Genomic DNA, 24,840 nt, shown 5'->3' with positions numbered 1-24,840 from the left:
GTGTGTGTGTGTGAGGGGGGTGTGTGTGTGTGTGTGAGGGGTGTGTGTGTGTGTGTGTGTGTGTGTGTGAGGGGTGTGTGTGTGTGTGTGTGAGGGGTGTGTGTGTGTTTAGCGTCATACCTCATCATGTAAAGTGCATATATCTGCAGTAGCTGTGAGCTGTGATTGTTAGGTGATTGTTAGGTGGTTGTTAGGGGATTGTTAGGGGATTGTTAGGGGGTTGTTAGGGGGTTGTTAGGTGGTTGTTAGGTGGTTGTTAGGTAGTTGTTAGGTAGTTGTTAGGTGGTTATGTTATGTGGTTGTTAGGTAATACATTTGGTGTGGGTTGTTCCATGTGTTTAATGGATCCGTTGTGTTCCAGGGAACAGTAAGGAAGAGGAAGAGGCCATGATGCAGGAGTGGTTCATGTTGGTCAACAAGAAGAACGCCCTGATCAGGAGACAGAACCAACTCTCTCTACTGTAAGTCCCCTAACTCTCTCTGCTGTAAGTCCCCTAACTCTCTCTACTGTAAGTCCCCTAACTCTCTCTACTGTAAGTCCCCTAACTCTCTCTGCTGTAAGTCCCCTAACTCTCTCTACTGTAAGTCCCCTAACTCTCTCTACTGTAAGTCCCCTAACTCTCTCTGCTGTAAGTCCCCTAACTCTCTCTACTGTAAGTCCCCTAACTCTCTCTACTGTAAGTCCCCTAACTCTCTCTACTGTATGTCCCCTAACTCTCTCTACTGTAAGTCCCCTAAATCTCTCTACTGCAAGTCCCCTTAACCCCCTCGACTGTAAGTTCCCTTAACCCCCCTCGACTGAAAGTTCCCCTAACCCCCTCGACTGTAAGGTCCCCTAAATCTCTCTACTGTAAGTCCCCTAACTCTCTCTACTGTATGTCCCCTAACTCTCTCTACTGTATGTCCCTAAATCTCTCTACTGTAAGTTCCCTTAACCCCCTCGACTGTAAGTTCCCTTAACCCCCTCGACTGAAAGTTCCCCTAACCCCCTCTACTGTAAGTTCCCCAACCCCCTCTACTGTAAGTTCCCCTAACCCCCTCTACTGTAAGTTCCCCTAACCCTCTCAACTGTAAGTCCCCCTAACCCCCTCTACTGTAAGTCCCCCTAACCCCCTCTACTGTAAGTCCCCCTAACCCCCTCTACTGTAAGTTCCTCTAACCCCCTCGACTGTAAGTTCCCCTAACCCTCTCTACTGTAAGTTCCCCTAACCCCCTCGATTGTAAGTTCCCCTAAACCCCTCGACTGTAAGTTCCCCTAACCCTCTCTACTGTAAGTTCCCCTAACCCCCTCGACTGTAAGTTCCCCTAACCCTCTCTACTGTAAGTTCCCCTAACCCCCTCGACTGTAAGTTCCCCTAACCCTCTCGACTGTAAGTCCCCCTAACCCTCTCTACTGTAAGTTCCCCTAACCCCCTCTACTGTAAGTTCCCCTAAGCCCCCTACTGTAAGTTCCCCTAACCCCCTTGACTGTAAGTGCCCCTAACCCCCTCGACTGTAAGTTCCCTTAACCCCCTCTAATGTAAGTTCCCCTAACCCTCTCTACTGTAAGTCCCCTAACCAGCTCTACTGTAAGTTCCCCTAACCCTCTCTACTGTAAGTTCCCCTAACCCCCTCGACTGTAAGTGCCCCTAACCCCCTCGACTGTAAGTTCCCCTAACCCTCTCTACTGTAAGTTCCCCTAACCCTCTCTACTGTAAGTTCCCCTAACCCTCTCTACTGTAAGTTCCCCTAACCCCCTCTACTGTAAGTTCCCCTAACCCCCTCGACTGTAAGTGCCCCTAACCCCCTCGACTGTAAGTTCCCTTAACCCCCTCTAATGTAAGTTCCCCTAACCCTCTCTACTGTAAGTCCCCTAACCATCTCTACTGTAAGTTCCCCTAACCATCTCTACTGTAAGTTCCCCTAACCATCTCTACTGTAAGTTCCCATAACCCCCTCGACTGTAAGTTCCCCTAACCCCCTCTACTGTAAGTTCCCCTAACCCTCTCTACTGTAAGTCCCCCTAACACTAATCTCTTTCTCTCTCATTCTCCATTGTGTCTGACTATCCAATACACAGACATGTATTCTGTCTGTGTGTTCCCAGTTCCCAATACACAGACATGTATTTTTAAACCACTCAAAGCATCACACAACTGCTTTACCCTGTGATCTGTGTGTTGTAAACCTGTTCATGTCCATAATCCATTCTGGTGCTGTTTATTCCTGTGATTTGCATGTCAATATTAAACCAATAAGAACCTAGCGATCATCTCAACGTTGCATCATAATGCCTTTCTCTTTAGCTACATTTCCAAATGGCGCACTATTCCCTATGTAGTGCACTACTTTTGACCAGGGCCCTATGGGATTCTGTGTGGGTCCTGGTCAAAAGTAGTGCCATTTATGACACAAGCTTTGTGCGGTCACTCAGCCACTAGGTGGACAGGTGGAAACACTGCTCTCCTTTTCATTCTCTCTCTCTCTCTCTCTCTCTCTCTCTCTCTCTCTCTCTCTCTCTCTCTCTCTCTCTCTCCTTTTCATTTCTTCCTCCCTCGCAGGATTTCAAAGGGCCAGAGAGAACAAGAGACTGAAGTATTCATATAATCACATTATATGGTGTGAGAGAGAGAGAGGGAGGGAGAGAGCGGGGAGGGTGTTTAAAGTGGCCAATTGATAGAGGGTCTGATTACTACCTCTTTCATTTCTTTCTTTGTGGCAGAAAAGCGCCTCTGAAGGACAAATTCTATTATGGGGAAAATTAGCTCGTTTTCTAAACCATCTGAAAGAAGGGGAATTAAATTTGTAGCCCTACTGCCCAGACATTACCCCCCTACCGCCCAGACATTATCCCCCCCTACCGCCCAGACATTACCCCCCCTACCGCCCAGACATTACCCCCCCTACCGCCCAGACATTACCCCCCCTACCGCCCAGACATTACCCCCCCTCCGCCCAGACATTACCCCCCCTCCGCCCAGACATTACCCCCCTACCGCCCAGACATTACCCCCCCCTGCCGCCCAGACATTACCCCCCTACCGCCCAGACATTACCCCCCCTCCGCCCAGACATTACCCCCCCTCCGCCCAGACATTACCCCCCCTACCGCCCAGACATTACCCCCCCTCCGCCCAGACATTACCCCCCTACTGCCCAGACATTACCCCCTCTACCGCCCAAACATTATCCCCCTACCGCCCAGACATTATCCCCCCTACCGCCCAGACATTATCCCCCCTACCGCCCAGACATTATCCCCCCTACCGCCCAGACATTATCCCCCCCTACCGCCCAGACATTATCCCCCCCTACCGCCCAGACATTACCCCCCTACCGCCCAGACATTACCCCCCTACCGTCCAGACATTACCCCCCTACCGCCCAGACATTACCCCCCTATCGCTCAGACATTACCCCTACCGCTCAGACATTACCCCTACCACCCAGACATTACCCCCCCCTACCGCTCAGACATTACCCCTACCGCCCAGACATTACCCCTCCACACACACACCTCATACCGCCACACCCTCCTGTTCTGTTTGGTTCCGTCCCCTCTCCTTTTCCCTGTCCATCTCTCTCCCTGTCTCTCCTCTCCTTTTCCCTGTCTCTCCATCTCTCTGCATGTCCCTCCTCTCCTTTTCCCTGTCTCTCCATCTCTCTGCATGTCCCTCCTCTCCTTTTCCCTGTCTCTCCATCTCTCTGCATGTCCCTCCTCTCCTTTTCCCTGTCTCTCCATCTCTCTGCATGTCTCTCCTCTCCTTTTCCCTGTCTCTCCATCTCTCTGCATGTCCCTCCTCTCCTTTTCCCTGTCTCTCCATCTCTCTGCATGTCCCTCCTCTCCTTTTCCCTGTCTCTCCATCTCTCTGCATGTCCCTCCTCTCTTTTTCCCTGTCTCTCCATCTCTCTGCATGTCCCTCCTCTCCTTTTCCCTGTCTCTCCATCTCTCTGCATGTCCCTCCTCTCCTTTTCCCTGTCTCTCCATCTCTCTGCATGTCCCTCCTCTCTTTTTCCCTGTCTCTCCATCTCTCTGCATGTCCCTCCTCTCCTTTTCCCTGTCTCTCCATCTCTCTGCATGTCCCTCCTCTCCTTTTCCCTGTCTCTCCATCTCTCTGCATGTCCCTCCTCTCCTTTTCCCTGTCTCTCCATCTCTCTGCATGTCCCTCACCTCCTCTCCTTTTTCCTGTCTCTCCATGTCTCTCCTTCGCTTTCTTTCCCCCTACTTCTGTCTGTCACTCCCTCTTTCTCTTTCCCTCCCTCCATTTCTTTCTCTCCCTCTCTTTCACTCTCTCTCCCTCTCTGTCCCCCTCTCACCCACACACAGGGTTTTAGCAGACCAGCCCAGGCAGGGCCCCGGGTTGGGGTATGTTTGTGTATCAGATATTTGCAGTAGATTAATGTGTGGAGAGAAGGGAGAAGGTCCAGCCGACTGGCTGAATCGATGTTTATTGCAGACTTCTTCTAAGTGCTTAATGATTTAGTCATTAACATATTGATGAACTTTGTTCCAACTTACTGCCACAGGGAGAAGGAGCACGATCTGGAGCGACGCTTCGAGCTGCTCAACAGAGAGCTGAGAGCCATGATGGCCATCGAGGGTAAGACATTTACCCTTTGGTCATTTAGAACATGCTCTTATGACGGGTGAAGTTAGGCCAGGGGGTTGAGCGGGTGGGGAGGAGGGAGGGGGAGGGAGGAGGGAGGGGGAGGGAAGAGACGATTAGAGAGGGTGGGTATGTTTAAGTAGGAAAGTGGAAATGTGGAGAAATACTTCAAATTCATTACCTGTACCTTTATGGGTTGTGATTTTACTGCTATCTACTGGTACACTGGCTATTAATCAATCTTGCTCTGAATAATAGTACTTCCTTGCAGTCAGGATCCTAACCACAGGTTGCTAGGTGGTTACTAGGAGGATCCTCCTCAGCCAGGATCCTAACCACAGGTTGCTAGGTGGTTACTAGGAGGATCCTCCTCAGCCAGGATCCTAACCACAGGTTGCTAGGTGGTTACTAGGAGGATCCTCCTCAGCCAGGAGATCTGGACTGATGCTGTGTGATCAGTGCTATCTAACAGCCATACTAGGCCTGAATACCATTATCAACACCCTGGTTTGAAATCTAGCCCTGCTGACTGACATGGAGGATTAAAAGCCAGCTAGCTAGTAGCTACGTTATCCAGGTAGGTTGTTGTGTGTTCTGGTACCGTCTGAAAAGCACCACTGTTGTGTGGTATCAAAGTTGTCGAGCCGAAACCCAAGTTTAATCCCTTTCACTGTGTCCTCTTTGTGAAAAATGAACCTTTTGACAATCAATGCAAATTGATTTCTCCATTCAATGTTGACCTGCCTGCACCTCTGCATCGGCCATGGTAATTTCTTTCTCCACCTGATAAGCAACCTGATCCATATTAAATCAATTGTAATTAGCTGGTGGCGGTGGAAGGGACTGGGCAGGTGTGTGTAGGGAGGAGGGGGGAGTGTGTGTGTGGAGTAGACAGACATGCATAGCCGAGCAGGAGCAAGAGAGTAGGAACAGATCCTGGTTAGGGATTGATTGCTCTTGTCTGCCACACACCAGCCAGCCTGTATTTCTGTATTTAGAGAGGGAAGCAACAGGTAATGCAGTCAGACACCTGGCAAAAACACCTGACAAAGACACCTGGTAAAGGCACCTGGCAAATACACCTGGCAAAGACACCTGGCAAAGGCAGCTGGCAAAGACACCTGGCAAAGACACCTGGCAAAGACACCTGGCAAAGGCACCTGGCAAAGGCACCTGGCAAAGACACCTGGCAAAGACACCTGGCAAAGGCACCTGGCAAAGACACCTGGCAAAGGCACCTGGCAAAGACACCTGGCAAAGGCACCTGGCAAAGACACCTGGCAAAGACACCTGGCAAAGACACCTGGCAAAGACACCTGGCAAAGGCACCTGGCAAAGGCACCTGGCAAAGGCACCTGGCAAAGGCACCTGGCAAAGACACCTGGCAAAGACACCTGGCAAAGGCACCTGGCAAAGACACCTGGCAAAGGCACCTGGCAAAGGCACCTGGCAAAGGCACCTGGCAAAGGCACCTGGCAAAGGCACCTGGCAAAGACACCTGGCCATGACACTAGACAAACCTGCTCTGAACTTTACATTTGATTACATTGTTCTAAGTGCCTTTTCCACATGGTCACAACACATGGTCACAACACATGGTCACAACACATGGTCACAACACATGGTCACATGGTCACAACACGTGGTCACAACACATGGTCACATGGTCACAACACATGGTCACATGGGGATAAGGAATACAAATGTAAAAATTAAAGCATAGTAATCTGTAAAACATAATTGACATAAAACGTCATGATACAATAACACACAGTCGTTGTTTTCTAAGAGCACAATAGGAGTTTGATGGCCATTTGCAGGCTATGCACTGTGAGAGGATGAATCCTTTGCACACAGGTGTGTGTGAGTATAAACCAAGCCTAGACAAGCCTAGATCATGGTCCTGGAGAGGTGGGACAAGCTAGACCATGGTCCTGGAGAGGTGGGACAAGCTAGGCCATGGTCCTGGAGAGGTGGGACAAGCTAGGCCATGGTCCTGGAGAGGTGGGACAAGCTAGACCATGGTCCTGGAGAGGTGGGACAAGCTAGGCCATGGTCCTGGAGAGGTGGGACAAGCTAGGCCATGGTCCTGGAGAGATGGGACAAGCCTAGACCATGGTCCTGGAGAGATGGGACAAGCCTAGACCATGGTCCTGGAGAGGTGGGACAAGCCTAGACCATGGTCCTGGAGAGGTGGGACAAGCTAGATCATGGTCCTGGAGAGGTGGGACAAGCTAGATCATGGTCCTGGAGAGATGGGACAAGCCTAGACCATGGTCCTGGAGAGGTGGGACAAGCCTAGACCATGGTCCTGGAGAGATGGGACAAGCCTAGACCATGGTCCTGGAGAGGTGGGACAAGCTAGGCCATGGTCCTGGAGAGGTGGGACAAGCCAGATCATGGTCCTGGAGAGGTGGGACAAGCCAGGCCATGGTCCTGGAGAGATGGGACAAGCCTAGACCATGGTCCTGGAGAGGTGGGACAAGCCAGGCCATGGTCCTGGAGAGGTGGGACAAGCCTAGATCATGGTCCTGGAGAGGTGGGACAAGCCAGGCCATGGTCCTGGAGAGGTGGGACAAGCCAGGCCATGGTCCTGGAGAGGTGGGACAAGCCAGGCCATGGTCCTGGAGAGGTGGGACAAGCCTAGACCATGGTCCTGGAGAGGTGGGACAAGCCAGGCCATGGTCCTGGAGAGGTGGGACAAGCCAGATCATGGTCCTGGAGAGGTGGGACAAGCCAGGCCATGGTCCTGGAGAGATGGGACAAGCCTAGACCATGGTCCTGGAGAGGTGGGACAAGCCAGATCATGGTCCTGGAGAGGTGGGACAAGCCGGATCATGGTCCTGGAGAGGTGGGACAAGCCTAGACCATGGTCCTGGAGAGGTGGGACAAGCCAGGCCATGGTCCTGGAGAGATGGGACATGCCTAGACCATGGTCCTGGAGAGGTGGGACAAGCCAGATCATGGTCCTGGAGAGATGGGACAAGCCTAGAGGTGGGACAAGCCACTCCTCTCCACTACCCTCTCTCCCCACTCCTCTTCTCCTCTTCTCTTCTCCTCTCTCTCCACTCCTCTATCTCTACTCCTCTCCACTCTTTCTCTCCACTCCTCTATCCTCTCCTCTCTCTCCTCTCCTCTCCACTGCTCTCTCTCCACACTCTCCTCTCCACTCCCTTTACTCTCTCCACTCCTCTCTCCCCACTCCTCTTCTCCTCTCTCTCTTCTCCTCTCTCTCTCTCTCTCTCTCTCTCTCCACTCCTCTATACTCTCCACTCCTCTCTCTCCATTCCCCTCTCCTCTTCTCCTTCCTCAGGGATCTACTTAACATTCATCATGCTCTACCTTTCACAGGCCCGGTACAGATAGTTCTGCTAGAAAGATAGTGTGTGAGGGAAGAGAGTGTGTGTCCGCTGTTATTTGGTGGTTGGCCAGGTCCATTGAGTGATGGCTGGGCTGCATGGCATGGCGTGGCTTGCAGGTAATTGCTGATTTGGTTGGCCAGCCGATGACAGAGAGACTTGCAGAGATAGACACACACACACACTCTCGCTCTCTCACACACACACACACACTCGCGCACACACACACGTCCATGCCAGTCGATGACAGAGAGACGCTTGCGTTGGAGTAATCAAACCAGTGAACGACACAGATATACACACTTGAAGAGATATATACACACTCTCACACACTCTCACACACTCATGCTTATACATACCAGTCACACTCACACCCTCTCACATGATTAAACTGATACAGTTAGCCAGCAGCATATCCACTTATTCTGATGCCTCACAGCATAGTGGGAGAATGTGTGCTTCCATACCATCCAGTCTATGATCCATACTGTTATTGATCTGTCAGTCTATGATCCATACTGTTATTGATCTGTCAGTCTATGATCCATACTGTTATTGAGCTGTCAGTCCTATGATCCATACTGTTATTGAACTGTCAGTCTATGATTCATACTGTTATTGAACTGTCAGTCTATGATCCATACTGTTATTGAACTGTCAGTCTATGATCCATACTGTTATTGAGCTGTCAGTCTATGATCCATACTGTTATTGAACTGTCTGTCTATGATCCATACTGTTATTGAGCTGTGAACTGTCAGTCTATGATCAATACTGTTATTGATCTGTCAGTCTATGATCCATACTGTTATTGAACTGTCAGTCTATGATCCATACTGTTATTGAACTGTCTGTCTATGATCCATACTGTTATTGAGCTGTGAACTGTCAGTCTATGATCAATACTGTTATTGATCTGTCAGTCTATGATCCATACTGTTATTGAACTGTCAGTCTATGATCCATACTGTTATTTAACTGTCTGTCTATGATCCATACTGTTATTGAGCTGTGAACTGTCAGTTTATGATCCATACTGTTATTGAACTCTCAGTCTATGATCCATACTGTTATTGAGCTGTCAGTCTATGATCCATACTGTTATTGAACTGTCAGTCTATGATCCATACTGTTATTGAGCTGTGAACTGTCAGTCTATGATCCATACTGTTATTGATCTGTCAGTCTATGATCCATACTGTTATTGAGCTGTCAGTCTATGATCCATACTGTTATTGAACTGTCAGTCCTATGATCCATACTGTTATTGAGCTGTGAACTGTCAGTCTATGATCCATACTGTTATTGATCTGTCAGTCTATGATCCATACTGTTATTGAGCTGTCAGTCTATGATCCATACTGTTATTGAACTGTCAGTCTATGATCCATACTGTTATTGATCTGTCAGTCTATGATCCATACTGTTATTGATCTGTCAGTCTATGATCCATACTGTTATTGAACTGTCAGTCTATGATCCATACTGTTATTGAGCTGTGAGCTGTCAGTCTATGATCCATACTGTTATTGAGCTGTCAGTCTATGATCCATACTGTTATTGAGCTGTGAACTGTCAGTCTATGATCCATACTGTTATTGAGCTGTCAGTCTATGATCCATACTGTTATTGAACTGTCAGTCTATGATCCATACTGTTATTGAACTGTCAGTCTATGATCCATACTGTTATTGAACTGTCAGTCTATGATCCATACTGTTATTGAACTGTCAGTCTATGATCCATACTGTTATTGATCTGTCAGTAGTTGGTAAGAGTTGAAGATTTATCAGGGACAGAATGGAACCTAAAGATCAGGGGACTGGACCCTATCACAGAACACCTAGAGGAGGGAGAGAGGGGAGAAAAAAGAGAGAGGAAGAGAAGGAGAAGGAGAGAGGGGAGAAAAAAGAGAGAGGAGGGGAAGGAGAAGGAGAGAGGGGAGAAAAAAGAGAGAGGAGGAGGAGAGGGGAGGAGAAGGAGAGAGGGGGAGGAAAAAGAGAGAAGAGGAGAAGGAGAGGGGGAGAAAGAGAGAGTATATAAAACAGGCCCTGATGTTGTTTAAAGACATGTAGGGTGATAGAGAGGATCCTCCTTGTGTCTGCCTGGTCTGCTGCCAGGCTGTGAAAATACCATCTGTATGCCAGGCTCTCATCTCCCTCACACACACACACACACACACACTTTTAAACACACATACATATAATGGTACGTACACACACCAAAGTGCTTACAGACAGTCTTACAAACACACACCATCTGTAATCCACGCTCTCATCTCCTTGCAACCAAATTGATCTACTGTGCTCTCTTTATCTGCTTACTGTTTACACACACACACACACACCACACACACACCTCACACCACACACACACCTCACACCACACACACACACACCTTTCTCTCCCCTCTCCGTACACACCGTGTGACTTGGCTGGCTCGGAGGGTGTGTGTGGTAAAGTGTCTCTAAAGGGATTTATGCAGAGCCAGGTCCCACACTTTTCTTGTTACGGTTTGATATGATAAGCTTTTTTATATGTTCAAAATCAATATGTAATCCTATGCAGTAGTTTATCCCCCCTCTCTCTCTCTCTCTCTCACCATCTACCCCTCTCTCTCTGACCATCTCTCTCTTCCCCTCTCACACCATCTCTCCCTCCCCCTCTCTCCCCCTCTCTCTCACCATCTACCTCTCTCACCATCTACCCCTCTCTCTCTGACCATCTACCCCTCTCTCTCACACCATCTCTCCCTCCCCCTCTCTCTCCCTCTCTCTCACCATCTCTCCCTCTCTCTCTCACCATCTACCCCTCTCTCTCTGACCATCTCTCTCTTCCCCTCTCACACCATCTCTCCCTCTCTCTCACCATCTACCCCTCTCTCTCTCACCATCTACCCCTCTCTCTCACCATCTCTCTCTTTCTCTCTCGCCCTCTCTCTCTCACCATCTACCCCTCTCTCTCTCTCTCTCTCCCTCTCTCTCTCACCATCAACTCCTCTCTCTCACCATCTCTCTCGCTCTTTCTCTCTCTCCCTCTCTCTCCATCTCTCTCTCTCATCTCTCTTTCTCGCTCTCTCCCTCTCTCTCACCATCTACCCCTCTCCCTCCCTCCCTCTCTCTCTCTTTCTCTCTCTCCCTCTCTCTCACCATCTACCCCTCTCCCTCCCTCTCTCTCTCTCTCCATCTCTCTTTCTCTCTCTCCCTCTCTCTCCATCTCTCTTTCTCGCTCTCTCCCTCTCCATCTACCCCTCTCCCTCCCTCCCTTCCTCCCTCCCTCCCTCCCTCCCTCCCTCCCTCCCTCCCTCCCTCCCTCCCTCCCCTCTCTCTCTCTCCCTCTCACCATCTACCCCTCTCACTCTCTCTCTCTCTCTCTGACCATCTACCCCTCTCTCTCTCACCATCTACCCCTCTCTCTCTGACCATCTCTCTCTTCCCCTCTCACACCATCTCTCCCTCCCCCTCTCTCCCCCTCTCTCTCACCATCTACCTCTCTCACCATCTACCCCTCTCTCTCACACCATCTCTCCCTCCCCCTCCCCCTCTCTCTCCCTCTCTCTCACCATCTACCCCTCTCTCTCTCACCATCTCTCTCTTCCCCTCTCACACCATCTCTCCCTCTCTCTCACCATCTACCCCTCTCTCTCTCACCATCTCTCCCTCTCTCTCACCATCTACCCCTCTCTCTCTCACCATCTCTCCCTCTCTCTCACCATCTACCCCTCTCTCTCTCACCATCTACCCCTCTCTCTCACCATCTCTCTCTTTCTCTCTCTTTCTCTCTCGCCCTCTCTCTCTCTCTCTCCCTCTCTCTCTCACCATCAACTCCTCTCTCTCACCATCTCTCTCGCTCTTTCTCTCTCTCCCTCTCTCTCCATCTCTCTCTCTCATCTCTCTTTCTCGCTCTCTCCCTCTCTCTCACCATCTACCCCTCTCCCTCCCTCCCTCTCTCTCTCTTTCTCTCTCTCACCATCTACCCCTCTCCCCTCCCTCTCTCTCTCTTTCTCTCTCTCCATCTCTCTTTCTCTCTCTCCCTCTCTCTCCATCTCTCTTTCTCGCTCTCTCCCTCTCCATCTACCCCTCTCCCTCCCTCCCTCCCTCCCTCCCTCCCCCTCCCTCCCTCCCTCCCTCCCTCCCTCTCTCTCCTCCCTCCTCACCATCTACCCCTCTCACTCTCTCTCTCTCTCTCTCCCTCTCTCCCTCCCCTCTTCTACTCCCCCCATGTGTAAATCTATTTGGGCTTTGTTGCAGATCTAAGGCCGCGGTGCTGTAGCCCTGGATTAATTAGTTGTGTGTGTGTGTGTGTGTGTGTGTGTGTGTGTGTGTGTGTGTGTGTGTGTGTGTGTGTGTGTGTGTGTGTGTGTGGAATCCTGTCACACGGGCTCCCTTTGATGATGTTGCTAACTCTTTCAGGATCGCAAGTTGACTGGAACTGGAGATAAGCTAGGGGTTGGGTGACAATGCACACACACACACACACACAAACACATAATGACACACACACACACACACACATAATGACACACACACACACACACACACATAATGACACACACAGACATACACGCAAATATAATGTCACACACACACACCTACTCATACACACGCTTTGTATAAAATAGATATACTACTACTGATACAGCTAGTCAAGCGCTGTAACTAGTCCTAGACGAGGTGCTGTCTATACAGCTAGTCAAGCAGCTGTAACTAGTCCTAGACGAGGTGCTGTCTATACAGCTAGTCAAACAGCTGTAACTAGTCCTAGACGAGGTGCTGTCTATACAGCTAGTCAAGCAGCTGTAACTAGTCCTAGACGAGGTGCTGTCTATACAGCTAGTCAAACAGCTGTAACTAGTCCTAGACGAGGTGCTGTCTATACAGCTAGTCAAACAGCTGTAACTAGTCCTAGACGAGGTGCTGTCTATACAGCTAGTCAAACAGCTGTAACTAGTCCTAGACGAGGTGCTGTCTATACAGCTAGTCAAACAGCTGTAACTAGTCCTAGACGAGGTGCTGTCTATACAGCTAGTCAAACAGCTGTAACTAGTCCTAGACGAGGTGCTGTCTATACAGCTAGTCAAGCAGCTGTAACTAGTCCTAGACAAGGTGCCGTCTATACAGCTAGTCAAACAGCTGTAACTAGTCCTAGACGAGTTGCTGTCTATACAGTTGGTCAAACAGCTGTAACTAGTCCTAGACGAGGTGCTGTCTATACAGCTAGTCAAGCAGCTGTAACTAGTCCTAGACAAGGTGCCGTCTATACAGCTAGTCAAACAGCTGTAACTAGTCCTAGACGAGGTGCTGTCTATACAGTTGGTCAAACAGCTGTAACTAGTCCTAGACGAGGTGCTGTCTATACAGCTAGTCAAGCAGCTGTAACTAGTCCTAGACAAGGTGCAGGTAACTTCACAGTAACTACAAATGTCCAAAATGGCACCCTATTCCTTTCATAGTGCACTACCTTGGATTAGCGCCCTATGGGCAGGATTAGGTTTCCATTTGGGACTCAGCCTTTGTGTCCTGACTCCAGTTGGCCCCTGGCCAAAGCTATCTCTTGGGGGCCATTCCACCAAACGACAGAACACAACTAAAGAGAGATCTGTGGAAGTAAGGGACGTCCCCAGACATCACTCGCTGACTACTCTGTAAAATGTCAACGTTTTTATCAATCTGGGGATTCATCAGTGCTAGTTTGTGGGTATGTGTGTGCTGGTAAATGTGTTGGACCTAAATTTTAAGCCCAGAACACAAACATACTCATTCTCCCCCGTCCTGTTCTGAGAAAGGGGTCTTCGGAGCAGTTTGGGTCTCCTGAATAAATTGAGCATTGGAAGGGTGGGGGTCATGGGGATTTGAATCGGCGCATTCTTCTGTGTCTTGTGCAGATTCACATGGTTACCGTTGAGAGGGTGAAACACAAGAGAGAGAGAGATAGAGGGTGAAACACAAGAGAGAGAGAGAGAGAGAGAGAGAGAGAGAGAGAGAGGTGAAACGAGAGAGAGAGAGAGAGAGGGTGAAACACAAGAGAAAGAGAGATAGAGGGTGAAACAGAAGAGAGAGGGTAAAACAGGAGAGAGAGAGAGAGAGGGTGAAACACAAGAGCGAGAGAAAGAGAGAGAGAGGGTGAAACAGAAGAGAGAGGGTAAAACAGGAGAGAGAGAGAGAGAGGGTGAAACACAAGAGCGAGAGAAAGAGAGAGAGAGGGTGAAACAGAAGAGCGAGAGAGAGTGTGTGTGTGTGTGTGAACACTGGCTTTCTCTCACTCCTCCCTCTTTCGGGGTTGGAAGTAGGGAGGGGGTAACTTCCATGAGTGGCTGCGGGGTTTTTTTACCGCAGGTTTCTGGTTACACGCACTCTCACACACACTCACTCTCTTTCTCACACACACTCACTCTCTTTCTCACACACATACACACACAAACTTTCTCTCGCGCACACAGACACTCACCCCTGCTCTCTACCCTCTCGTTTGCGCGGCCATGTCTGTCATCGTCCCTCTATTGTTTACCTTTCTAATGAGGGGGGCGGGACCTACCACAGCTTTGATTGACAGCTCCATGCTTCCGCATCCCCCTGGCGGGTTGGAACTTTGGCTTCTTGGCTCAAGAAGAGGGGAGAGGAAAGAGGGAGGGAGGGGAAAGAGGGATATAGAGTAGGGGAAAGGAAGTAGAAAAGAGAGAGAGAGCAGTTGAGAGGGAGGGACAGAAAAGGAGGGATTTTTTTTTTTTATAACTCCGCTTTGGATACTTTTTCCCCCGTCTGTGGGCAGACCTTTGTGCAGGGGAATTGTGGGATAGTGGAGGTGTGGCAAAGGAGGAATAACCTTTTCTATTTGGAATAAGTATATTTTGAAGCTGACAACTTTCCATCACATTGTGTGAGTTTAGTGAGTAGTCTACTCCTTTTGACATTTCAATGGTCTTTCATTTAAACATCAAAACCATGTTTGGCATATTGGTATTAGTCCCTGGTAAACACTAATGACCAACCTCTCTGAAGAGGAGAGTAGTTTAGTGCCTGAGAGAGAGAGAAACGGTCAGAAGAAGAGAAAGAAAGAGAGAGAAACAGAGAGAGCGAGAGAGTAGCGGGGCCAGATAATGAGACTCTGCTCATTTCGCACTGTGGTCGACTTCAAAGAGTGGCTGGACCAATGAAGAGAGAGCAGACCGTACAGGGGGACAAACACACTGGGCCCAGCATGGAGCACACACACACACACACACACACACACACACACACACACACATGACAGGCCGGTGCAACTTGACGAACCAGAGGGGAAATATATATTTTTTTAATAAAGCATGCAGAGCACTTATTTTAGTGCCTGACATTTTCCAACATTCCTTTTCTTCTCAAATCAATAGGTGTTTAAATATGAATGGCTGTAAAGGTGTTGAACCAGATGTGTCACATGACGCTGTACAACTCTCTGACTACTAACTGTCTGTTAGAGGGCCAACACCGCCCACTATAACACAACATTTCTACCCCCCACATTTCACTCCAGTGTTTGGCCCCAAAATGCTACTTTTTTTGTGTTCTTTTTCCGGCCCTAACTGTGTGATTAATGGGACTGAAGTATTTTTCTTTTTTAATAATACGAGACATGTTCTCTCCTCAAGAGAGTTTATCTGTGGTAGCACATATTCACAAAGCTTCTCTGAGTAAGAGTGCTGATCTAGGATCAGATCCCTCCTCTTATTCATTAGGATTTAAAAGGCTAAACTGATCCTATGTCAGCACTCCTACTCTGAGAAGCATGGTGGGATTAAAATATACTGCTCAAAAAAATAAAGGGAACACTAAAATAACACATCCTAGATCTGAATGAATGAAATAATCTTATTAAATACTTTTTTCTTTACATAGTTGAATGTGCTGACAACAAAATCACACAAAAATAATCAATGGAAATCCAGTTTATCAACCCATGGAGGTCTGGATTTGGAGTCACACTCAAAATTAAAGTGGAAAACCACACTACAGGCTGATCCAACTTTGATGCAATGTCCTTAAAACAAGTCAAAATGAGGCTCAGTAGTGTGTGTGGCCTCCACGTGCCTGTATGACCTCCCTACAACGCCTGGGCATGCTCCTGATGAGGTGGCAGATGGTCTCCTGAGGGATCTCCTCCCAGACCTGGACTAAAGCATCCGCCAACTCCTGGACAGTCTGGTGCAACGTGGCGTTGGTGGATGGAGCGAGACATGATGTCCCAGATGTGCTCAATTGGATTCAGGTCTGGGGAATGGGCGGGCCAGTCCATAGCATCAATGCCTTCCTCTTGCAGGAACTGCTGACACACTCCACTCACATGAGGTCTAGCAGTGTCTTGCATTAGGAGGAACCCAGGGCCAACCGCACCAGCATATGGTCTCACAAGGGGTCTGAGGATCTCATCTCGGTACCTAATGGCAGTCAGGCTACCTCTGGCGAGCACATGGAGGGCTGTGCGGCCCCACAAAGAAATTCCACCCCACACCATGACTGACCCACCGCCAAACCGGTCATGCTGGAGGATGTTGCAAGCAGCAGAACGTTCTCCACAGCGTCTCCAGACTCTGTCACGTCTGTCACGTGCTCAGTGTGAACCTGCTTTCATCTGTGAAGAGCACAGGGCGCCAGTGGCGAATTTGCCAATCTTGGTGTTCTCTGGCAAATGCCAAACGTCCTGCACGGTGTTGGGCTGTAAGCACAACCCCCACCTGTGGACGTCGGGCCCTCATACCACCCTCATGGAGTCTGTTTCTGACCGTTTGAGCAGACACATGCACATTTGTGGCCTGCTGGAGGTCATTTTGCAGGGCTCTGGCAGTGCTCCTCCTGCTCCTCCTTGCACAAAGGCGGAGGTAGCGGTCCTGCTGCTGGGTTGTTGCCCTCCTACGGCCTCCTCCACGTCTCCTGATGTACTGGCCTGTCTCCTGGTAGCGCCTCCATGCTCTGGACACTACGCTGACAGACACAGCAAACCTTCTTGCCACAGCTCGCATTGATGTGCCATCCTGGATGAGCTGCACTACCTGAGCCACTTGTGTGGGTTGTAGACTCCGTCTCATGCTACCACTAGAGTGAAAGCACCGCCAGCATTCAAAAGTGACCAAAACATCAGCCAGGAAGCATAGGAACTGAGAAGTGGTCTGTGGTCCCCACCTGCAGAACCACTCCTTTATTGGGGGTGTCTTGCTAATTGTCTATAATTTCCACCTGTTGTCTATACCATTTGCACAACAGCATGTGAAATTTATTGTCAATCAGTATTGCTTCTTAAGTGGACAGTTTGATTTCACAGAAGTGTGATTGACTTGGAGTTACACTGTGTTGTTTAAGTGTTCCCTTTATTTTTTTGAGCAGTGTATATACCCTGGTGTTGGGTAGATATGCATATACGATGTAGTTAGGTGTTTTGGATCTACCTACCCTGGTGTTGGGTAGATATGCAGATATGATGGGGTTTGGATCCTTCTACCCTGGTGTTGGGTAGATATGATGGGGTTAGGGGTTTGGATCTATCTACCCTGGTGTTGGGTAGATATGATGGGGTTAGAGGTTTGGATCTATCTACCCTGGTGTTGGGTAGATGTTAGGGGTTTGGATCTATCTACCCTGGTGTTGGGTAGATATGCAGATATGATGGGGTTAGGGGTTTGGATCCATCTACCCTGGTGTTGGGTAGATATGATGGGGTTAGGGGTTTGGATCTATCTACCCTGGTGTTGGGTAGATATGCAGATATGATGGGGTTAGGGGTTTGGATCCATCTACCCTGGTGTTGGGTAGATATGCAGATATGATGGGGTTAGGGGTTTGGATCCATCTACCCTGGTGTTGGGTAGATATGCAGATATGATGGGGTTAGGGGTTTGGATCCATCTACCCTGGTGTTGGGTAGATATGCAGATATGATGGGGTTAGGGGTTTGGATCTATCTACCCTGGTGTTGGGTGGATCTGAAGCTGGTGATGCCACGCGCCAGGAAGGCGGATATCTGAGCCCCAGAGAGAGGGCACTCCCGCGGACATGGTTCCTCCAGGGGGAGGCAGGGAGAGGGGATTGGAATGGGGTCGCATCTGGCCTCTGTGGGCCCCTTCCTGGTTGGCCTGGGAGCTGCTAGCTAGGTGAACTGGAGGAGAGGACTCAGGGAACCTTTGTGACTTATTCATTGTATTTAGGCCTTTTGTTCTTCTCTAGTCGCTGTTGCTATTTTGACTTTTATTTAGACACTTGGAAATGTGAGAGAGAGACAGGAAGATGAGACAGGAGTACTGTTGTAGTAGTGGTGGTGGTAGTATCAGTAGTAGTAGTATCCGTGGTTGTTGTAGTAGTGGTAGTAGTATCAGTAGTAGTAGTATCAGTGGTTGTAGTAGTAGTATCAGTGGTTGTGGTAGTAGTAGTGGTATCAGTAGTAGTATTGGTAGTGATAGTATCAGTGGTTGTGGTAGTAGTATCGGTAGTGATGGTAGTAGTGGTGGTGGTGGTAGTGGTATCAGTAGTAGTGGTAGTGGTATTGGTGGTAGTAGTGTTGGTGGTGGTAGTGGTGGTAGTAGTATCAGTGGTTGTAGTAGTAGTATAAGTGGTTGTAGTAGTGGTAGTAGTATTGGTAGTGGTATCAGTATTAGTGGTGATAGTGGTATCAGTATTAGTGGTGGTGGTAGTAGTATCGGTAGTGGTATCAGTATTAGTAGTAGTAGTGGTGGTGGTAATGGTAGTAGTATCGGTAGTAGTATCAGTAGTAGTAGTATCAGTAGTAGTAGTGGTAATGGTAGTAGTAGTAGTAGTGGTGGTAGTAGTATCAGTGGTAGTAGTGGTAGTAGTATCAGTTGTGATAGTTGTAGTATCAGTAGTAGTAGTAGTATCAGTGGTTGTGGTAGTAGTATCAGTGGTTGTAGTAGTAGTATCAGTAGTAGTAGTAGTATCAATGGTAGTAGTAGTATCAGTGGTTGTGGTGGTGGTAGTAGTAATATCAGTGGTGGTAGTAGTAATATCAGTGGTGGTAGTAGTAATATCAGTGGTTGTAGTAGTAGTATCAGTGGTTGTAGTAGTAGTATCAGTGGTTGTAGTAGTAGTAGTATCACTAGTGATAGTAGTATCAGTAGTAGTAGTAGTAGTGTCAGTAGTAGTAGTAGTAGTAGTATCAGTAGTAGTAGTAGTAGTATCAGTAGTAGTAGTAGTATCACTAGTGATAGTAGTATCAGTAGTAGTAGTAGTAGTAGTGTCAGTAGTAGTAGTAGTATCAGTAGTAGTAGTAGTTGTAGTATCAGTAGTAGTATCAGTAGTAGTAGTAGTATCAGTAGTAGTATAAATAGTAGTAGGAGTATCAATAGTAGTAGTAGTATCAATAGTAGTAGTAGTATCAATAGTAGTAGTAGTATCAGTAGTAGAACAACAACAACATATTGTTGAAGAGAGCTGTTGTCTCTCTTCTCCTCTCCAGACTGGCAGAAGACAGAGGCTCAGAAGAGCAGTACTGTAGTAGTATTGTAGTAGTATTATAGTAGTAGTAGTAGGTGGTAATCTTCTCTCTCCTCTCCAGACTGGCAGAAGACAGAGGCTCTGAAGAGCAGTACTGTAGTAGTATTGTAGTAGTATTATAGTAGTAGTAGGTGCTAATCTTCTCTCTCCTCTCCAGGCTGGCAGAAGACAGTGGCTCAGAAGAGCAGTACTGTAGTAGTATTGTAGTAGTAGTAGGTGGTAATCTTCTCTCTCCTCTCCAGACTGGCAGAAGACAGAGGCTCAGAAGAGCAGTACTGTAGTAGTACTGTAGTAGTAGTAGGTGGTAATCTTCTCTCTCCTCTCCAGACTGGCAGAAGACAGAGGCTCTGAAGAGCAGTACTGTAGTAGTATTGTAGTAGTACTGTAGTAGTAGTAGGTGGTAATCTTCTCTCTCCTCTCCAGACTGGCAGAAGACAGAGGCTCTGAAGAGCAGTACTGTAGTAGTATTGTAGTAGTATTATAGTAGTAGTAGGTGCTAATCTTCTCTCTCCTCTCCAGGCTGGCAGAAGACAGTGGCTCAGAAGAGCAGTACTGTAGTAGTATTGTAGTAGTAGTAGGTGGTAATCTTCTCTCTCCTCTCCAGACTGGCAGAAGACAGAGGCTCAGAAGAGAAGAGAGCAGCTGCTGCTGGATGAACTGGTCATACTGGTCAACAAACGAGACGCGCTGGTCAGAGACCTCGATGCACAGGAGAAACAGTACGTCTCACACACACACACACACACACAAACACGCACACATTTTCACTCTCACACACAGATACAAACACGCACACATTTTCACTCTCACACACAGATACACACACACAAACACGCACACATTTTCACTCTCTCTCACACACACAGATACACACACATACACAAACACGCACACATTTTCACTCTCTCTCACACACACAGTCACACGCACAGAAACTCACGTGCACACACAACCATAAAGAGAGACTGATATCAGCCAATAGGGTGACATGCTGCAGGGGGTTAAAGGTCAAATCTGCTCTCCTGGTGTGTCGCCGCTCCATTCACAGGTGGCATGGCGACCGTTGCCATGGCACCCAGCCTCTGTGTACAGTCCTGTGTCTGCTGTACCTCTACCTGTCTCCCTCCTGTATCATGTGACCTCCTGATCTCTAACCCCTGACCTGTAACCTTTGACCTGGCTGTGTTCCGCAGGGCGGAGGAGGAAGATGAACACCTGGAGAGAACCCTAGAGCAGAACAAAGGCAAGATGGCCAAGAAGGAAGAGAAGTGTGTCCTTCAATGATTGTCATTTCATTTCACACACAAACACATATATAGTCTATGTCCCAAATGACACCCTATGTCCTATATATTACTTTGACCAGGGCAACATAGTGCACTATATAGGGAATAGAGTGCCTTTTGAGACACAGATATAGGCTATAATATTTGTTTGATCGATACAAGAATTGTATTATTATTATATTGACTATTATTATTGTAATTGTTATTAATATACCATTATATTGACATATTGTTATTAATAAACCATTATATTGACATTATTATTATTATATTGACTATTTGAGAAAGCTGTATTTTATGTTTATTTGAACCTGAAATTGAAATCCAGTCGTTGTTTTTTTGGTCCAGGGCTGTGATGGTTTTACTGCTAAACTAAAAGCCTGCATCCTAAATGCAACCCTATTCCATATAAAGGGCACTACTTTTGACCAGAGCCCCTCACTATATAGGAAACAGGGAGCCATTTGGGAGGGCTAAAGGCTCTGTGAGGATGGGCCCCCATGATGTCTTGAACCAGCTTTATACTGACATGGAAATGTGTCCTGCTTATACAATACACTAATGTTTTATTTTGTTATTGTTGCTTTATCAAGCAAGGTACTTGTATTTAATATACATATAAATGATGGCATATACAGCCCAGTGGAAACCTACCAAGGGAGGGATTGAAATCTGAAATAATCATGTCCTGGTTGTAGCCTATGTGGAGTTTTACCTGAGTCCTGAACATTTCATGTCAGACACACACAGCCTTCTCTGGCAGAATGTCTGAATGTTGAGGAGCTTGGAGACAGAGATTCCTTTCTAGTAGTGTTGAGGTACAGGTTGTTTTATAGGGACGTTGGTGATGAAAGCCAATAATATTGTACTGACGTTTATTGTTTCAGTTGGACTTTTAAAAAAAAAAGGGTATAATTCACGATATCAGTATTTTCAAGCTATGTTTATTACTTGACTGTGTGTAATGTTTTTAACGGTAAGATATCTCAAGATGCAGTTCATAAACCGAAAAACTGTTATGATTTTTTTTAGTTCGCTTGAATGCGGTTAACACAACATTGCAGAAGAAGAGCTGGCTCGGTGATAAGGTGGGAGGGAGGAAGGAAGGGTAGGGGGGTAAGGAGCGGAGCTGAGGCGGGGATAAGGGGGGAGGAACGGAGGAAGGGTAGGGGGGGGGGGACGGAGGAAGGGTAGGGGGTAAGGAGCGGAGCTGAGGCGGGGATAAGGGGGGAGGGACGGAGGAAGGGTAGGGGGGAGGGACGGAGGAAGGGTAGGGGGGTAAGGAGCGGAGCTGAGCCGGGGATAAGGGGGGAGGGACGGAGGAAGGGTAGGGGGCTAAGGAGCGGAGCTGAGGCGGGGATAAGGGGGAAGGGTAGGGGGGTAAGGAGCTGAGGCGGGGGTCGTGTCCAACTATCATTTTGTGTATTTCATCACCGCTCTGACAAATGGCATACAAAAATAATTTTTTTCCGGATCAATTCCACAAGCAGTTGAAAGCAAAGAAAGCAGAATAACTTTTATTTATTTCCGTTTTCTAGTCGGTAGTAGGAATTCTACGGGCTAAACGTGTTATTAGTGAACCAGCATCACGACACAACCATGTCATATTCTTGCATTTCTTGCTTTTTAATCAAAAGGGCGTTTTGTTTATATTTATTGTATATGTACTGAAGAAAAGATCATATGTTGCTTTTATTTGTGCTTCGATCTCCTGGTTCCAACAATAGAAATGCAATTATCAGAAAGGGCATATCAGATAATTCTAGTAGTTGTATTTCTATTGGTTCCACTACATCTGAATGCAGCTGCTGTCTTAAACGTGTGAACATTTACCTGTTTGATTATTTATTCCACTGTCATAACACAAGTCTTCAATAAAGTCCTAAACTTTCATAGTCCATAACTGGTGTTTGGGGGTGTTTTTGGAGCTCTATGGAATAGACTAGGCTACTAGCCCTCGTACACAACTTTACCGGAGGCCTCTGAAATATCATATTTAACGACTCTATTGGATCATGACTGTTTGAGCAACAACTTAGGCCTATATTTCATTTGTTTTTATTTAATATGATGTTTTCCTTGTAGCCTACAAATAATGAATAGTATTAGTATTGTTTATAATGTGATATTGTCTTCGTTTAATGTGTTACGTCCTCACTTTTGAGAAGTTTTAAATCGTTTTTAAATGTTGCATTAATTTCATTGTTTTGCAATATTCGAAATTTCTGAAATATTCCAACAACGAAGTAAGCTTAGTTAGGCCATAGTTGTTGCCCATTTGGAAGTGGTAGGCTACATTTTCTAAATGAAAAGTAAATTATGTTTGTAAGACGTTTTTAAAATGCTAGTGTGCTTTTCGTTGAAATAGACCAACAGAAGTGTTTTACTGTCTAACTGTGGACACTGGCGAGCCGCGCGTTTAACCACGCTTATTACATAGAGCTCTGCTGAATTCCCCTGCGCCTTATGCATGTTTAGAAATTACTATTTGCGTCCGGTTTTCTTTGAGCTCGATGCCGAGTAGCCTATATAGCCTTTTCCTCGGAGGAAGATTAGCCCAAATCACTTTGTACGGAGAACAGATGCTGTCCCTCTCTCCCTCGCCTGGTTTTGACGCAGTGGAAAAGGCAAGGGGGGTTTGAGTTGAATTGGAGAGGCGCGGAGCTGGAGACCGTGTGCTGGTTTTGGAGCCATGGTCACAGTCAGCAACCACTACCTCTCTCTCTCATCCATCCCCGATTAAATAAAGAAAATAGGTTTTGACAGCTGACCTCCTCCCTGGCCTTTCTAATACTTTCCAATTAATTTGCTGATCGGTTCCCTGCTTGGGACCGACTGTACATCCATACATATTACGTCCCCCAAGGCGCTTTGTTTCTAGGTGGTATTATACTGCAGTTATCACGGGTTGGCTATAATCTGTTGAATAAAGCTGCGCGCTGTAATGGCGTTCACAAACGATTACACCCCAGTCGGTGAAGGACATTTGTTTGTTGCCTTAACAAATCACAGAGCTTTGACGGAGGAAAAAGGAGAGAGAGGTGGGGGGGGGGGGGGTAGATTGTAATAATGCATTACAGTTGGTGTGTGTGATGTAAATGATGTGGTGATGGTCTGAAATAACGTTATCATTATTTTGGCATTTATCTACTCCGGGTGTTTAAACACACTTGGACTATTTATTTCTAATGTCCTGCACGCGGTGTTTACTTATGTCCGAATGTTTGGTTCGGCTAAAGTCTCGTTTTATGATGATGAAATATATGTTTCTTTAGCTTTGATTTTGGCCTATCCGTTTATTTATTAAATTATGCTATAAAACAAATTGTATGGACTTCCTATTGAAAATAGGGAATAATAAACTTAAATGCAGAACATGGTACTTTAAATCATTTAATTTTAGAGTAGGCTATTAGGCCTGTATGCATTTGATTTATTTAGCAAAAAATAAACACTTGTCACCTTTCTCAATTCATAGCCAACTTGAAATGTGCGCTTTATGCTGCAGTTTATCCATACTTTTAAAGGGTTATCTTTATATGTTTGTCATTTTCCAAAAGTCTCGATAAAAGTCTAGTCAGATGATTGAATAGGATACATCGTATTATTCTGAAAGATTTCGATTTGTAATTTTCCAACAACTCAAATGAATACTTTCTTACCTGTGTGTGTACCATGCATGGTCGCCTTATAATCCTAAATTAGCCAAGCAGCCGATAAAAATACCTATAGTTTTAAAAAAGATATATATATATACATTTTACAGATAATATAAACGAACGTCTCAAACGCGCCTCGTAAACAGCCGCTTTTGGAGCTGTGCAGCCGCGTGGTGTAGAATCCTCGTTGTGCGGTGCGGGCGGATTATCTCCGGAGTATTGTGGCTCGTGGAGGCTTTGAAGTCTGTGGCCTCACCTCGCAGGTGCTGAGAACTGCTCGGCCAGTCTGAACTATACCTTCCTGCGTCGAAAAATGTACCAAGGGACCCATGTAGCCCACCGTTCCCCTCTCGAGCTGTGTTCCTACAATATCGTATTTTATGCTTCATCGTTTTAACAAGCTCCGACAACATCCGCGAGCCCTTCTCTTCCTCTTACAATCCTGCCCGCTAAAGGGACAAAACTTTTTCCCCTCCTCT

General features: G+C 47.2%; 1 protein-coding gene across 1 annotated transcript; it reads left to right on the top strand.

Annotated features, from left to right (window-relative positions):
• Positions 1-306: 306 nt before the first annotated feature.
• Positions 307-21,847, top strand: LOC145861737 (EH domain-binding protein 1). Its single transcript, XM_082964940.1, has 4 exons — positions 307-461; positions 4,507-4,580; positions 20,021-20,135; positions 20,610-21,847. Exons 1-4 carry the CDS (start codon positions 388-390, stop codon positions 20,698-20,700), a joined length of 354 nt encoding a protein of 117 aa, XP_082821066.1. The 5' UTR covers positions 307-387; the 3' UTR covers positions 20,701-21,847.
• The last annotated feature ends 2,993 nt before the right edge of the window (positions 21,848-24,840 follow it).

The sequence above is a fragment of the Salmo salar genome, chromosome 18 (genome assembly GCF_965601325.2).
Source record: "Salmo salar chromosome 18, fSalSal1, whole genome shotgun sequence".
NCBI lineage: Eukaryota > Metazoa > Chordata > Actinopteri > Salmoniformes > Salmonidae > Salmo > Salmo salar.
This window is presented reverse-complemented; position numbering and strand designations above follow the sequence as displayed.